The following is a 17993-nucleotide window of genomic DNA, read 5'->3' as shown; positions in this document are numbered from 1 at the left end:
TCTTCTCTCTCTCGCGGAGGCTTTGAAAATGATCAGTGCAGTCGTCTTGACAGTCGTTTGAGTGCCTCAACCCACACTAGTCTCGCTCCGACGGCAACGCGTCCTTGATGTGTGCAGTGGCTTTGTTTGGACACCGCCTTCGACAAAACACACGTCACCGACTCTCCCAAGCAGCATATTCAAGCAGAACATGCAGACACAGACAAGACACACACACACACACACACACACACACACACACACACACATACATACATAAAACAACATACACACACACTCTTATTATCAAACACATAGACATACGCTTACACACACAGACATAGACACAGACACTCAGGCACACACACACACACACACTCAAGCCCCAGAGGGAGCATATGGCAGCACAGCTAAGCATTTTAACTTGAGCTGCTTAATCGCCATTTTAATTGTTCAGAAATCTGTGGCGGTAACAGGATCAGGGAGCGAGGGCCCGAGCAGGAGCGTACAGGTGGGAGAGCCCTGCCGAACGGAGACGAGCGAGAGCCTATCTATCTATCTATCTCTCAGCCCTAATCTAATTACCCACGCGCTCTCACCAAAAGGACCCCAAATTAGCTTAGCGCCCTGAGCAAAGCAGCAGCTAACTCTCCACAGAGCTCATTAGCACACAGGAGCTAATGGAGTGCAGGGCAGACACGGACATTTAGCCTCCTGGCTTGACAGGGTTTTTAAGGAGTTCAAGGAGTAAGAGGACAGAGGAGAAAAATGTGTGTGTGTGTGTGTGTGTGTGTGTGTGTGTGTGTATGTGGTCATCTCAGTCTGGTGCCATTTTGTGCATGTGATTTGCCATTTGGTCAGCAAAACTTCAAACTTCAACATCACATTAGATATCAGTCCATACTTGCTTCTGTAGGATGAAGCCTGTTTTTGTTTATGCATGCATGTGTGTGGTCATGTCTGTGAGTGTGTGTGTGTCTGTGTGTGTGTGTGTAAGTGAGAAAGGGAGTGTGAGGGAGAGAGAGGAGAGGTTAGTGTGTGTGTGTATGTGTGTGTGTGTGTGTGTGTGTGTGTGTGTGTGTGTGTAAGCGAAAGAGAGAGAGAGAGAGAGGGAAGTGTGTGTGTGTGTGTGTGTGTGTGTTGTCTGTGTGTAGCGAAAAGAGAGGAAGTGTGTGTGTGTGTGTGTGTGTGTGTGTGTGTGTGTGTGTGTGAAAAAAGAGAGAAAGATAGCCAGCCTTGCAGTAGAGCAGTAAAGCCCAACCCCTGTGCTGTCCAGCAGAACCTAAGGTCACGTTGTATGATTTCCATGCCAACAGGACGTGGCCTCGCAACACCCCCACCCCCCACCTCCGCCCCCCTTCCTGACACAGCTGCTCTTCCGTGAGGTGAAACCTCTCAGATGATTTAATCCTGTTACACCGGGATCAAAGTGTCCAGATATTTGATATAGACAGCATTATATAAATCTGATATCACAGCCATCCCAGCCAAGGTTGTGGGAGACAGGGCTACGCTGTTTTCCCAGGGGACTTATATGAGCAACTCTGGGGCGGGACTTCCTCTGAGCAGAGACAGCGTTCCCATGACTACATGGATGGCAGTAGAGAACACCAAAACATTTAGTGGAGAGATCCTCTATTACACTGGTCATGTGCCTCCTCTGATGGACAAGGTGCAGACCACACCGAGACCACAGCTTTTTTATTTCCTGAAGAAGCGCAGATAGGCTACTGATGAAGATAGATATCTGCAATGTAACTTTGTCACTTACGGTCACGTTGGAGAAAAAGCATCTGCTAAATAAAGGAAGGGTGCAGTCAGTGAGTCTAATCTAATATACTTTTCGTCAGATTAATTTTATTTTAGTTTAAACACACCAATCTGTGTGTGCACCCAAGACATTGTGGTCTCCCAACACAGCCCTGGCTCTGGATATTCCAGCTAGTCAACACGGAACACAGACAGCACTGACAGGGGAAGACATGGATATGCTGCTGGTGCTGGGCTCAAATATCAACAGCCTCTCTTGTGACCTGTAGACTCCACCATTAAAATGAAACAAAAAAACACAAAGAACTGCAAATACATTTGGACCAAATCAGGACCGTGGGCCCACTGGCTTGGAGGAGTGAGTGTAGGCGTTAGGAGAATTTCTCCCCCCATGATGATGAGCGTGGAGTGGGCCACGCTACGCTTATGATGGCGCCCGCAGGCAAAATTATGATATATTAGGCAAAGTCATTATCAACTCTAATATTAGTTTTTATGGTGCTACAATCTAAACGTTGAAAGTAAACTGGGACACAGTATGCTAGTGCTATGCTAGTGTGTATGCATATGTGCGTGTGTGTGTGTCCTTAAAAGCAATGGATTTTATTTCCTTCTATGCTGAGATTTGTAAAACAACCTTTTGAGCAAACAGTTCAGTTTAAACCTCACTCTGTGTCTGACCCAATGACATTTACTCCACAACCACACCCCAAAAATGCCCTTTACTCACGTGTGTCTGTGTGTGTGTGTGTGTGTGTGTGTGTGTGTGTGTGTGTGTGTGTGTGACTGTGTGTCTATGGGTGCAAGTGTGTCTATGGGTGCAAGTGTGTGTGGGCGTGTGTTGTAAACAGTGATAAAAACAGTACCAGACAGTAAAGTAAAGCACCCAGTGTGACTTCATTCCAATAACATGATGACATTTACAACTTCTGCTGCCACCTAACACCTTTCTCTTTCTGTTTGTGTGTGTGTGTGTGCTTGTTTGTGGTATGTGAGAATGTGTGTGTTTGTGGTATGTGAGAATGTGTGTGTGTGTGTGTGTGTGTGTGTGTGTGTGTGTGTGTGTGTGTGTGCTTGTTTGTGGTATGTGAGAATGTGTGTGTTTATTTGTGGTATGTGATAATGTGTGTGTGTGTATGTGTGTGTTTGTTTGTGGTATGTGATAATGTGTGTGTGTGTGTGTGTGTGTGTGTGTGTGTGTGTGTGTTTGTTTGTGGTATGTGAGAATGTGTGTGTTTATTTGTGGTATGTGATAATGTGTGTGTGTGTATGTGTGTTTGTTTGTGGTATGTGATAATGTGTGTGTGTGTGTGTGTGTGTGTGTGTATGTGTGTGGTAAGTATCTGTGTGTAGGCATGTATGTGTGTTTGTTTGTGGTATGTGATAATGTGTGTGTATGTATATGTGTATGTGTGTGTATTTCTGTGTGTGTGTTTGTTTGTGGTATATGTCTGTGTGTGTGTGTGTGAGCGTGTGTGTGAGTGAGCATATGTAAGTTCTGACCGCCCTGACAGGTGATTAAGCAGGTGGTGGTCAAATGAAAGGGCCCATTCTCTGTAATCTCTTAGAGCTACAGAGCTCCTCACAGTAGCATACACACAGCAGCACAGGCCCCCTTCCTCGGGCCACTAGGAGTGTGTGTTTGCACCACTATGCCAGTTTGTTTGTGGTATTTTTTTATTTGTGGCATGTGATAAATGTGTGTGTGTGTTTGTTTTTATGTGATAATGTGTGTGTGTGTGTGTGTGTGTGTGTGTGTGTGTAGGTCAAACTTGTGGTATGAAGCATTTTGATAATTTGTGTGTATGTGTGTTTGTTTGCATTTGCACTAGCATTTTGTGTGACTGTGTATGGCAACATCTGTTTAGACAAAATTTTGCTGTTTGTTTATTTTTCATTATATGTGTATGTATATGTGTATGTGTGTGTCATTTACTTGTGTGTTTGTTTACTTGAACGTCTGTTGTGTGTTGTCTGCGGACTTAAAATTGGTCATGTAAGTTCTGACCGCCCTGACAGGGATTAAGCAGGTGGTGGTCAAACGAGGCCCATTCTTTGTATGTTTAGAGACAGATCCCTGAAGAAACACAGACACATAAAGCCACTGAGTGTGTTTGACTATGACTTTATTCTGCGGATCTTAGGTCAAACAGTATTTTATAGACAGCATTTTAACTAGTATTGACTGTCTTGCAATTTGACAAAAATTTGCTGCTTATTTTTTTCATTATTATATGTCCATTTCGGGCACCCTTTTGTTTAATTTGAATTGTGTTTGTGTGTCAAATATGTCTTGTCTCACCGATCTCTTTGTATGTCTGGAACATGTGAAGAAATTGTAAAATGACTCTTGACTTTGACTTTGGCGCGGATCGGTGACGCACTGTAAGCTTGCAAGTGAGCCGCGAGTCCATCGGCACCCTGTGTGTGTGTGTGTGCGTGTGTGTGTGTGTGAACCTCCAGCTCTTGTTCACTTTCTCTGTTGCTCCAGCAGAGCTGGGATGCAGCACACAGGGCAGCAGGCTGAGGAGCGCAGCGAACATACGGAGAGAAAATACCACGCCGTCCTCAGAGAGCCATTAATTAGGCCGTGGAAACAGAGTGAGGAAGAAGAAAAACAGAGAAAGAGAGAGAAAGAGAAAGAGAGAGAGAGAGAGAGAGAGAGAGAGAGAGAGAGAGAGAGAGAGAGAGAGAGAGAGAGAGAGATGAGTAAAGCTGAAAAGGGCTTTACTCATCAGTGGGGAAGATGTGCTGGCGAATGCTGTGTTGGTAAAGTAGCACTTCTGACTGGTACTTCATTACAGTCTGCACAGATGGCCCTGTCTCCTACTGATCTGCGGCTCACATCACTGTATCCACAGGCTATCTATCTATGCACACTGCTACCTGAATGACACTTTGGGACAATAATATGAGTCTTACTGAGTCAATAGTGAACCATCTGAACACAAACATGCACACACACACACCGACACACACACACACACACACACACACACACACACACACACACAACACAGACACAGACAGACACACACTTGTGTATGTGCTATGGCAGAGGTTGGTACCTGGACTGTGGAAGCCCTTTCTTGGTGAGGTCCGTCCTCACTCTCTCCCCCACGTGCCTGTAGATCTCCACCAGACAGCTCATGGCTGCGTCCCGCACCTGAGGACACACACACACAAACACGGTCAGTTGGCACAATACAGGGCTGGGCCATCTACATTCCCTTCAAGCATCTCTACTCTATATCCATTACTGATTGCCTATCTGGTCCCTTCCACTGGACTAATTACCCAGGGTCCTACAGTCTCCTCTCTGAAGCCTTTGGGTGAAGGTCTGTGGGGCGTGGCCTACTGGTTAGCACTTCGGACTTGTAACCGGAGGGTTGCCGGTTCGAACCCCGACCAGTAGGCACGGCTGAAGTGGCCTTGAGCAAGGCACCTAACCCCTCACTGCCCCGCCGCTAAGCTGTTTTGAAGGCAGCTTATGCGCCGGGATTAGTGTGTGCTTCACCTCACTGTGTGTTCACTGTGTGCTGAGTGTGTTTCACTAATTCACGAATTGGGATAAATGCAGAGACCAAATTTCCCTCACGGGATCAAAAGAGTATATATACTTATACTTATACATGCTTGTGTGCTTGGGGAAAAGGAACAGCTATGAAGGACCAGTCTGACTAGCCTCAAGAGCACTGCTCTCCTTTCTGCCTAATTCAGAAAGGTTGTATGGGCATTACTAAACACACTTGCCCAAGATGTTAGGGCTCGATTACCTCGACAAATAGAAAACTTCTAATAGAAAAAAATCTATTGAAAAAAGTGTTTAGTCTAGGATTAGGCTTAATCCGTGTACGTGACACCTGGTCCCTATACGTAATAACGCATGAAGAATTGCATATGATGGTGACCTAGTTTCTCCAACGCAAACATGAGACAGGGCAGACAGGGTCAGAGAAAATGGCTTCCTGTTTCAGTTTCAGGCAGGAAGTGCTCTTCCTCTGGCGATAGCGCTATGGAGCGCAGCAGGACGCTGTTCACGGCGTCTGATGACTTTATGAGGACGCCTCAAGCTTCAATAAAGTGGGTGTGTGTTTTGTTCATTAGCATTGCTTGTCCTATGTGACTAGAGTACACACAACACATCTATACTTAACTTCAAAAGATCTCCTTAAGAGAGAAATAAATATTCCGGCCTGGGATTGCGAAGCAGAAACATGCTTTTACGCAGCCACTAGGCACAGCTGCTCACAGGAGTTGGGAAAAAAGACAGGAAAAAGAGAGAAGAAAAAAACAGGAGGAGAAATGTGATTACATATCTCATAGGCTCCACCATCTGCAAGGGCCTTGACTCTTTTGTTTACACCCAGCAGACAGATGGTGCAGCGTGCTGGACAAACACTACTCTCTCTGTCCAGCAGGGGGAGCTGTGCCCTTTAGCATCAGCAGCTCCAGCAGCACCCAGACACTCTGCTCCATTGTTGTCCAGCCAGCCAATCAGGGCCAGGAGGCCACAATGTGGTTTCAGTCTGCCTTCAAGATGCTATTTGGGAGAGACAATGGCCTGCGGTGGCTGTCGTTTTCAGACAAGCCAAAGCTCTTGTGGCCTTGCGGTGACTTGGCACAGATATGGAAAGAGAGAGAGAGAGAGAGAGAGAGAGGAGGGAGGGAGGGAGGGAGGGGGGAGAGGGGGGAGAGAGAGAGAGAGAGAGAGAGAGAGAGAGAGAGAGAGGCTCTCATTCTGGTGAGGGGGAAATGCTGATGCCGTGAAAAGCAGACAAAAGAGAGAGGGGTGATAGGTCAGCCATGGGGCATGTACCTGGCTGGTGGGGTCTCCCAAAAGGCTGCATATGTGGGGGACAATCTTGCTAAGGGTGAGAGCCTGGGCACCATATCTGCAGAGAGAAGAGACAGAGGATGGTGGTTAGTGAGAGACTGACAGAGAGAGAGAGAGAGAGAGAGAGAGAGAGGGAGGGAAGAAAGAAAAAGAAAGAGTGGGAGAAGGAAGGAGGGAGGAGGAAGAGACAACAACTCATTTTGTGCAGCATGAGGTGGCAATTAAGTCTGAGAGACTCCAGTGACAGTTTTGCTTTAGCTTTGTTTTCTTTTCCTGTAGGACCAACCACTCTTTGCCAACACACTTGTTAGTTTCTCTCTCTTTCTTTCCCCCACAAACTTTGACTTTAAACTGAATCCGTCCTACTTTCTCTACAGCAGACCATATGTGTCCCCCAAAAAACTTCAATGAAAAAAAAAAAAAACAGAAACAAAAAAGAATGTTCAATTCAATCCCACAATCCTCTCTTTCTACACAACAACTGCATGCTGGGTAATGTCCTGCCTTAAATAGACTACTGATACACAGTTGCATTCTACAGACCTGGAGAGACTGACCTATGACCTCTCCCAGTCATTTATTTCATTCGAAATAACTGACGCTATGCTAACTACACCTTGTATTCCAAAACCTGATGCTATGCTAACTACACCTTTCATTCCAAAACCTGATGCTATGCTAACTACACCTTTCATTCCAAAACCTGATGCTATGCTAACTACACCTTTCCCTGCACATGGTCTAAGGTGAGTGAAGTGGGTGGGAGGTTGGAGGGACACTCACGCGTTGAGGGTGCCGATGAGGCACAGACACACTCCCTCTCGTGTTCGGTTGTTCTTGTGCTTGAAGCCCCCGAGCATCCGGTCCCACACATACTGAAAGCACACACACAAGCATATCAGCACACAAGGTCAGATCAGTGTGTGTGTGTGTGTGTGTGTGTATGTATGTGTGTGTGTATCATGTGTGTGTGTACCTGTGGGTTGGCAGCCTGGTCCATGATCTTGAGGAGTAAGGTCTGGTCCTGGTCCGGACCTGGTCTTTGGCGTCCCCCAGGCGGTCCATCAAGCTGGGCAGAACTGCAGAACCGACCCCACACACACACACACACAACCACAATCACATCAGAACACCAAGATCCCTGGCAGGATTACCCACAGTGCATGTGGGTGTGTCTGGGCATGTCACAAAGCCAAAGTTCTCAGTTTGCCAGACAACATTGAAATCTGTGAACCTACTGAATCAGTTTCAAATCAAACCTGTGTCTCAGAGTTCTCATTTATCTTAACAACCAGGTACAAATATAACCTGCCAATCCACCATTTTGAGAACACAATACTGTCCCTGGATTAACCCAGATGGGTACAGTCATGCTAATGATTCATCAATGCTAAAGACTTGTCATGTCTGATTAGTGAGACGCTCTCCAGGTGTGAACAGGGCGTTAATGGGCATGACATCACGCCCAACTGTGTCTGAAGGCAAGGATATGGAGGTCCGTTTTGTCAGAGACTTTCTAATGAGGCGACACAGCACTCAAAGAATCTCCCATAGAAATGTATTGGGTTAGTTCAAACATGGCAGTCATCTACACATATTCCGCCATTTCCACCGCCAAAAGTTGACATGTGAATACATCGTGCCAATCCTGTTGTATGTTGTGAATACATTGTGCCACTCATGTGTTGTGATCTTACTGCTGGAGCGAGGTTGGTGTTGCAAAGCCTTGCACACACACAGTTCTGCCCGAAATAGATCCCTGATAAGTGCCCAAAATGCGTTACAATATGGCCGCCAAGTGGAGGGACTTGCAATGTGGCCAGAGTGGAGGGACTAGCCTAAAAGGACTTTGCTTTTATTTGTATAGTGCATTTTGTTCCAAGGCAGTTCAATGTGCTTAACACAATCCTCAGTAGATATCAGCAAACATCAGCAAATCATGTGATCACTGTATGACAGGGGAGATGGAGTCAGAGGTGCACTTTCTGCTACACTGTGACAAATATTGTTCCCAAAGAGACAAATATTTCACCATTTTGAACAACATCATTCCCAACTTCACAAAACTGGAGGAACAGAAAAAACTTGCTATAGTTTTGGGTGAGGACACCAGCACATGCATACTGGCAGCCAGTTATGTGTCCTCACTCCATAACCTGAGAGAAGGCATTACTTAAGATAATCACCCCACTACCTCCACCCTTCAACATAACACTGCTCCCCAGCCCCAGTCTGTTACACCATGTCTCCTGTTTGTTTTGTTTTGTTTTGTCCTGTCTTGGTTTTCCTATGCGATGTACAGACAATGGTCTTGCATGGTTGTGACGTGCTGTGTGTGTGTGTGTGTGTGTGTGTGTGTGTGTGTGTGTGTGTGTGTGTGTGTGTGTGTGTGTGTGTGTGTGTGTGTGTGTGTGTGTGCGTGTGTGACGAAGTGTAACAATGTTTGTACATGTTTATATCATTTTGTATTTGTATTTTCTTTAATTATTATTATTCCTGTGAACGCTTTGGCAATGCATCATATGGTTTATCGTGCCAATAAAGCATATTTGAATTTGAATTTGAAATCAGAACAATTGAAATATAGTACCGGTAAAAGTAATAAACTAATTTAAATTTTAAAAATGACTAAAAAAGAAGGTGTATTCAAAATGAGGAACGCTAACTAAACCTTTAACTGTAACACTGTAACAGCATAGTAAAGCTTTATGTATGAATTATTTGTTTATTTGCTTTTCAAACAAGCTTACCTGTTGACACCTGACCTCTGAAGCGGTCCTGCAGTCTGTTCAGTAAGGCAGAGAGAATGTCCATTCCCAACAAAGCCAACTGGAGGAAGCAGAATAAAAAGGACAAATAAATATATTTAAATACAATTAAACTTCAAACAAAAAACATTGCTCAACAACATGCATTAATAGAGTATGTGACCACAACTGTAATCCAGCATTACATCATCTGACCCACAAGTCAGGGCTTTGTGGTTTGCTGTAAAATGCAAATGAGACTCTGCAAAGGATCATGGGTAATGCAACACTTTTCATTTAAACTCTTTTTTTCATGGACACAGTGGTCACAGAACCCCCATGTAACATACTCCAGATGACAAACATGAGTTCAGGTTTAGATAAGCGACACTGAAATCCCCCAGAGAGAGAGAGGGGGAAACCACCGTCATGGAGAAAACTACACCCAGTGGGGCATGCTGCTGAGGCAACATCTCCGTGGCAACCATCTTTGTCTTGGGGTGAGAGTGATGCTCAATGAATGTATAGTGAGAGCATCTCTGCTAACGCCATAACGACACATACGCATCACCTGGGCAGCAATGCCTGGGCTATGGTGCAATTTTTGGAACCCTTTTATTTGTATAAGAAAAAACACTATAGCAAACAACTTCAACAACTAAGTGAAAAACGCTGCCGTCTACTGGAACTTTCTGATCCAAACACACTCTCTGTCCAGAAGGAGAGAGGTTTGCACACCATATATGAGGATGTAAGTCTTACAAAAATCTGAATCTAATGTTTTACACAATAGACCTACCACACACTAGCACATGATGTAGCGAAGCCAGACAGTGGATCTGATTATAGGGGAGTCATTACACTTGTCTGGCTGGGTAATCCTGATCCTTTGTTCTACGGGGAGGGGGGAGGGAGGTAGAAAGGCCGAGAGAGAGCGCGAGAGAGAGAATTATTGTAATTATACTGATGACACAGTACTTGAACAGGGTCAGGAAATAAGAAAGGCGAACAGGGGGAGAATGCACACAAACACATCCATACAAATCCAAACACAAAAAACATACTGTTGTCTACAGACACACACACACACCACACACACACACACACACACACACAGAGGGAGTGCCAGACCTGGCAAAGTGCCACAGGGACTGAGGGCAAGGACTGCTGCAGAGCATGCCTGGCCACACACACACACACGGCAGGTTTGAACATGAGCAGAGGCCCGCTGGCCCAGGGCAAGTAGAAGACCATGTCGGGCAAGTTGGCTGGCCAGTCCTCCACTGGACGGTCACCATCATGAATCAGCTGAGCAGCAGATCACATGTGATGCTAACTGGGAAAAGCTACCGTTATTTATTGTTTATTGTCACAGACACATTATAGGCACAGACACAGCTATGTGCATGATTAAACACACACACACACACACACACACACCCACCTGAAGAAACACACAACACATACATGTGCACATGCACACAGTCAGAGCACCCAAGATGTTCTTTATTCCCAGATAGCTCTCTCTCACACACACACACGTACACACACTGTAATAACAGATCAATCCCAGTCCGAGATACAATTATTGGGGGCTAAATCAGGTTAGGTGAGGTAGTGAGGTAGGAGGAGGCACTGGGTGAGGGCGTGGCCATATCACACCCTGGGGGGGCCCGCCTACCTGTTCCCAATTAAACAAACATTAGGCACTGCACACTGCACACAACAGTCAGGAGGGTGTGCGCGCAAGGCAGTGTGCGATAAATGTGTGTGGCATGCGGTGTGTGTGTGTGCACTAGCAATTTGCAGAGGCTAATATGGGCGTAATATGTGACTGCGTACTGTGAGGTGGTTGCAGTAACTGCACAAAACCAGTCAGAGTTACAGTGAAGAGACAGCAGACATTACAGTGGTAACTGCTGCAAATGTTTCAGAGTTGCTAAGAGGCATCTAGGCAAAACAAATAAATGAATGGAGATTTTCTTTGATGTCTAGAATTTAATAAGCCTGTGCACTATACACACACACACACACACACACACACACAGGAGATAGTCTCCAGTTCAACATTGCTCCAAGTCATCTCCATGAGTCACCAATTTGCTCTGTTGTGGCTGCAGTATGAAGTCAAGTCTCTGACCTACACGTCATAATATTTTTCCACCAGTGGAGACACACACACACACACAACACACACAAATACACACACAGGTCTACTTAAGTCAATGACAAACAGCCCCTTTTTTCAAAGACCTTTGGCTAACCACACACATATCCAACTCACATCCTCTCTAAAAAGTAATGAATTACTAGTCCTTCCCTTTAGAATTTGTAAACCACATTTACGTTCAAATGTGCACACACACACACACACACCCACCCACACACCCACACACACAAGAGTGAGTGAGAGAAACTCAGCAGGATAAAGAGACACGCTGATCCACACACACACACACACACACACAGTTCTGTTGGGAGTCTGCCCTTGCAGACTGGACTGGAGCAGACTTGGCTCTTGCCACTGCAGCCTCTCTGTGTGCAGAGCTTCTATATCTGGGCCATGACTCCATCAACAGAACCATCCACACTTCCTGCAGAACATTTCATGAATACCCACGCTTGCCCAGCCTTGCCCAGCCAAGCCCAGCCCAGCCCAGCCCAGCCCAGCCCAGCCGCATGCTAAACTTGTGAAAACGTCTTGGTCCCTGACCTGCACAAGAGAGCTCTCTCTCTTTCTCTCTCTCTCTCTCTCTTTAGCCCCCTCTTCTCTTCTCACTGGACTCCTGCAGGGCAAAGCCTGCCAAGCAACATGCGATATTTCACTCTTTTCATTCAAACAAATGATCAATGCACTTCTACAAATCTGCTTACTTTGTCATTGAGTATTGGGCATGAACTGATGGACATGGAGGAGTATTGAGGAGTATTGTGCATGAACTGATGGACATGGAGTATTGAGGAGTATTGAGGAGTATTGGGGAGTATTGAGGAGTATTGGGCATGAACTGATGGCCATGAGAGGGCCTGTTCCTCCTCCTCCATTTACTGTCTGGAGTGAGACAGATTGTAACCTTCCTAATCCCCGGCCCACCCACACCCACACACCCTCTCTCTCTCCCTGCACCTCTCTACTGTCTAATAGCACTTGCTCAGTCTCGTCTCATTTTGTATGCACTCTTTCGTCCTCTCTCTCGACACTCCCCTAACTAGTCACCCTTTCTTTTCACCCCCCCCCCTCGGCAGCAGTAGTGATTTTTCTACGAGTCAGGGAACAACTGGGAAGGATGAGTAAGCGAACTGGGGTGTGTGTGTGTGTTGGGTTCAGTCTGGAGGTCGTGTTTGGGGTTATTGGCCCCTTGGGGCTAAAATACTAGCAGAAGTTACAACAGCAGTGTGTGTCTGTGTATGTGGACAATACCAACAACATTTGAAGCAGGAGCAGCAGCAGACCCTCCCTCTCATCTCTCTCTCTCTCTCTCTCTCTCTCTATAGTCCGTATCAGCCCACAGGTTCCATATTGATCTCCCAGCACGGCCCACTCCCACCCACAGCTGGTGCACAGCGGCGCATCACACAGGCCTCACCTCACATCAAATCACGCAGTCACTCTATAGGAAATCTATAGGATGCTTAGGCTCTGCACTGATACCGGTACAATCCCAAAACCAGCCATTTAAACTGCCCCTGCAGAGCAACCAGGCCTATAAAACATTCTGCTTTTAGCACAAAGCAAAGGCAAGTGTAGAAGGTTCTGGCTAAAAGTTCAAAGTAAAAGACTTACAAAAGTTTACAGCTGACAGCAAAACAAAAGGTTCCTACAGGCAAAGACACTGCTTCGTTAGGACACTTAAAGGAACATCAATGTTCTTTTTTACGTTTGATTCTGGGTAGAGAAACCTGACAGTTGTTCTATGTCCATGTAAAACCTGTGGCTGGTTCTATGTATAGGTAAAACCTGTGACTGGTTTTATGTATAGGTAGAACATGTGAGTGGTTCTATGTCCATGTAGAACCTGTGACTGGTTCTATGTATAGGTTGAACCTGAGACTGGTTCTATGTATAGGTAGAAGCTGTTGTTCTATGTCCATGTAGAAACTGTGAGTGGTTCTATGTATAGGTAGAACCTGTGAGTGGTTCTATATATAGGTAGAACCTGGGAGTGGTTCTATGTCCATGTAGAACCTGTGAGGGGTTCTATATATATATATATATATATGTGAGTGGTTCTATGTCCATGTAGAACCTATGAGTGGTAGGAAAGAGCAAAGGAGCGACTGGCTTGTTCAGAGGACACTCAGCGGAGTACAGTAGAGCCTGGTATCAGATAACAACAGGGCCTGTCCACTGCAGCTGTTGACCAGCATACAGAAGTGACTCAGCAGGCTTCGCTGAGCCCCTCACACTCACACACGCACGCGCACACACGCACACACACACACACACACACACACGTAGAGACACAAAGCCAGGGGGAGCCCGTACGCAAAGGAGCAGTCAAGAGAAAGCTCAGAGAAAGCAAGTCATCTTCAGAGCGGCATTACTGAACACACACACACACAGAGAGAGAGAGAGAGCGCACAGCTTTCCAGTGTTTCTAAAGCCGGGCGATTTGCCTCTTTCTGCTTGAATTCCTCGAGCTGAAAGCCTGGAACTAGTGCTGCACTCCTCCACCAAATACAATGAATAGCTCCCTTCTTCCTCTCCATCACTCTATCATTCTCGGCCTCTCACCTCCTCTCCCTCATGCGTTATGCTCGGTCTTTCTTTCTTTCTCTCCATCTCACTGCGTCCTGTCTCCCTTCATCACCACAGACACAGTAACAGAGGAGTCTCTCTCTCTCTCTCTCTCCCCTCTTTTCCCTCTCCCTCCCCTTCTCCAGCATCTCCTGTCTTCAATGCAGACTCAGTCTTCCCCCCCATCTCTCTCTCTCTCTCTCTCTCTCTCTCTCTCTCTCTCTCTCGTATGTGTTCTGTCTTTCTGTCACTCCTCGGACTTTCTAGAACGCTCTGTCACCTCACCCTTTATATCGCTTCTCTCTCTCTCTGCAGACACAGAAGGAGCAGTCTTCTCTGTATCAGCTGGCACACAGCTGCTGTCTGCCTGGTGACACACACACGCACACGCACACGCACGCACACACACACACACACTTCCCTCATATGGGCTTTTGCGGCAAAGGCTGCTTCTTTTTGTCCACAGCTGTCAAAAAGGAAAGTCCCCTTAAATAAATAAAAAAATGTTAAATAAAGCTGATTCATACTTGAGGTTATCTGAAGAGAGGTCTATGATGTCCTCATGTCCACACAAACCTGGATATTAATAATATATTATATTATTATTTGCCCATTTGTCCTCCTCGCGCAAATAGCCTACTGCTAGGACACTGAAAGCGGATCTTTTGCAAAGTGCCTTCCAATAGAACATATTCCTTTACAGACATTCCTTTTTCAGCGCTGACGTATAGACAGAGTTCTACATGGGCCCAATGAAGTCCTCAGAGTTCTACATGGGCCCAATGAAGTGCTCAGAGTTCTACATGGGCCAATGAAGTGCTCAGAGTTCTACATGGGCCCAAGGAAGTCCTCAGAGTTCTACATGGGCCCAATGAAGTGCTCAGAGTTCTACATGGGCCCAATGGAGTGCTCAGTTCACATAGCTATTTTTAAAGAGCTCCTTTCCACAGCGCTTAGATGGGTAGACAGATAGGTAGACAGATAGATAGATAGATAGATAGATAGATAGATAGATAGGTAGATATAGATAGGTAGGTAGATAGATAGATAGATAGATAGATAGATACTTTATTGATCCCCAAGGGGAAATTCAAGATCTATTCTGCCCAGCGATGGTGGATCTCACTTCAGCTATTTGTTCATGAAATGCCACCTCTTCAGTTCCTTTTAAAGGGTTTCCACCACATGCTTAAATACAACCCTTTTCAAATGTTGCACAACATACACATACACACACACACACAAATACCTCAGCACAAGGATAAAGCTCTTAAGCCAGAACTCACCTTCAACTCACACACACACACACCTTATTCTGCAGGTTTCACCCCTTCACAACACATACACATACACACACACACTTACCGGCACCTTTCCAACATACACACTCAGACTTCTCATGTACACACCCATTATTCTCCCTCTCATACACACACACAGTTTGAGATCCGGTCATAAATGCTTGGACACTGTGTTGAGTTCATGTGTGAAAAGGGCTATATACACACACACACACACACACACACACACACACACACACACACACACACACACAGTCCTTATCTTCTGACCAGCCCTGCCTCTTTACAACAAAAACACACACGGTGTTATGAACACGTGTGGAGCAGAGAACACACACAGCAGTGTTTCCCATACATTGACTTATTTGTGGCGGCCCACCACAATATCAACATTGACCACCACACAACGATTTTTCCAGGTTGTACTAAATTGTGCTTAAATCTGGTTAGCATCATAGCACGCTGCGCTAATTTGTTTAAAACGGTTGCATTCAAGTTAATTCTGTAAACCTGCCACCAAACATAGAATTCAATTCTGTGGGAAACACTACACAGACACAGACACACACAAAAAGCACTATTGGTTTAAATGTGTTAAATGTGCTATAAAAAATAAATTGACTTGACACTGACTTATACACACACACCAACACACACACAAACACAAACAAACACATAGTTTAACTACAGTATATGAGGACACACTCTTGCTCTTGACCATGTCCCCTAGTGTCCAGTCACCTGTAACCCAAAGATCCTGCATTAAGTAATGTGCCACCACCCACTCTGTAACTGCCCCGCTATACCAAATAAACGCCTCTATTACATTAACAAATGCAAAGCCTCCATCCCAGCGCTACTAAATGAAAGCATGGGAAGTAAAAGCTCCAGCTTAAAGCTGACAGGGCTGATTTACCCAGACAGGTAGTCATGATGATGATGATGATGGGATGGTTCAGTATGGGTAAGAGGACCTGGGGGGGAAGCAGTTTGCAGTGAGAGAGATGAACTAAGCTGAAAAGGGGGTTGGCAAGGACAGTGACAGCTTCGACTGGCATTAGCCTGGGCTGGAGAGGAGCTCTAAGTAAGCAGTGAGATTTAGAGTGCTGGTTTAAACTTTAAAGCACTAAGGCAGTGGTGAGTCGGCTACTGGTTTAAAGTTGTATGCACTGATTAAGTAATGAGATTTAGAGTACTGGTTTAGGTTGAATGCACTAATTAAGTAGTGAGATTTAGAATAGTGAATTTAAATAAAGGCAGCAGAGTTGAGGGACAGGGAGAGCTCTGTGTGTGTGTGTGCACTAAATTGAGTTGCAGTATGGGTAGGAAGAAACAAGGATGGAAGAGGTCTCGGATGAAAACATGAAGACTACGAAGAAGAAGAAGAAGAAGACTACGAAGAAGAAGAAGAATGCACTTAAGACTAAGAAGAAGAGAAGAAGAAGAAGAAGACTTAAGACTATGAAGAAGAAGAAGAAGAAGAAGAAGAAGAAGAAGAAGCGAAGACTAAGAAGAACGAATGACATCTAAGAAGAAGAAGAAGAAGAAGAAGAAGAAGAAGAAGAAGAAGACTATGAAGACGAAGAAGAAGAAGACGAAGACGAAGAAGACGAAGAAGACGAAGAAGACGACGAAGAAGAAGAAGAAGAAGAAGAAGCCAGAGAGAAAGATGAGGACTGATATGAAGACAAAGAAAGAGGAATAAACAAAGAAGGAGAAGTAGAACAAACAGAAGAGGAACAAACAGACGAAAAAGAAGAAGCAGAAGAAAGTGAAGAAGAAGACACAACATGGTCTTTGCTCTTCTATTACAGATGGGGGTGATGGCAGATAATCAACCAAAACATTTGAGAATTCGGAAGTGTGGTTTTGGTGCGTAGTGAGAGTGTGTGTGTCTGTGTGTGTGTGTGTGTGTGTGTGTGTGTGTGTGTGTCTGTGTGTGTATTTCGGAACTGATGAGGTTTCCTGTATGCAACGTTGAGTGGTTGGCGGCTTCAAAAATGTCACTCAAAGCAAACATGTGGTCAAAAAGCCCTCCCATACATTTGCATAACCACACACACATACACACACATCAGTCAGGAAGTCAAGACATAGCTCTCCGCAGCCTTGCATGCCCTGTCAAAGATATGCCACATGCCAAACAGGGGCTGGACTCACTCACACACACACACACACACACACACACACACACACACATACACACATACACACACACACACACTGGTTGTCAATATGATAGCAAATGTTCTGCTCAGTGTGTTTAAAGCCCACACACCCACAGCCAAAACTATAATCTTGTGTGTGCGTGTGTGTATATGTATGTATATATGTGTGTGTGTGTGTGTGTGTGTGTGTGTGTGTGTGTGTGTGTGTGTGTGTGTGTGTAAACTAAAGCTGCAAATGCCATGTGTTCAGGTCAAAGGACAGCCTGACCTATGCTGACCACACATATTTCTACAGATAACCAAAGCTCGTGCACTCATACACACACACAAAGACGACCTGTCCAGGGTGTTTGGCAAATATGCCAGTCTGTGTCAAGCTGAATGCTACAAATGCTGACACAAAACAACTTAGCTGTGTGTGTGTGTGTGTGTGTACATTTGTGCCAGTGTGTG

At 45.4% G+C, this 17993-nt stretch overlaps 1 protein-coding gene and 1 non-coding gene across 2 annotated transcripts in view; one reads left to right on the top strand and one right to left on the bottom strand.

The window, feature by feature from the left end:
* The window catches only part of clasp1a (cytoplasmic linker associated protein 1a), a gene marked incomplete in the record, with an annotated part of 124885 nt that overhangs the window by 83536 nt on the left and 23356 nt on the right, over window positions 1-17993 (bottom strand). Inside the window, 6 exon segments of the mRNA XM_048239903.1 lie at window positions 4818-4915; window positions 6569-6644; window positions 7370-7461; window positions 7563-7615; window positions 7618-7665; window positions 9337-9415. Coding sequence (XP_048095860.1) covers window positions 4818-4915; window positions 6569-6644; window positions 7370-7461; window positions 7563-7615; window positions 7618-7665; window positions 9337-9415 — 446 coding nt within the window.
* Window positions 9817-9945, top strand: LOC125292747. The gene has a single exon (XR_007193273.1). It is a non-coding gene; the product is annotated as a U4atac minor spliceosomal RNA (small nuclear RNA).

Source organism: Alosa alosa, chromosome 3 (genome assembly GCF_017589495.1).
Source record: "Alosa alosa isolate M-15738 ecotype Scorff River chromosome 3, AALO_Geno_1.1, whole genome shotgun sequence".
Lineage (NCBI taxonomy): Eukaryota > Metazoa > Chordata > Actinopteri > Clupeiformes > Clupeidae > Alosa > Alosa alosa.
This window is presented reverse-complemented; position numbering and strand designations above follow the sequence as displayed.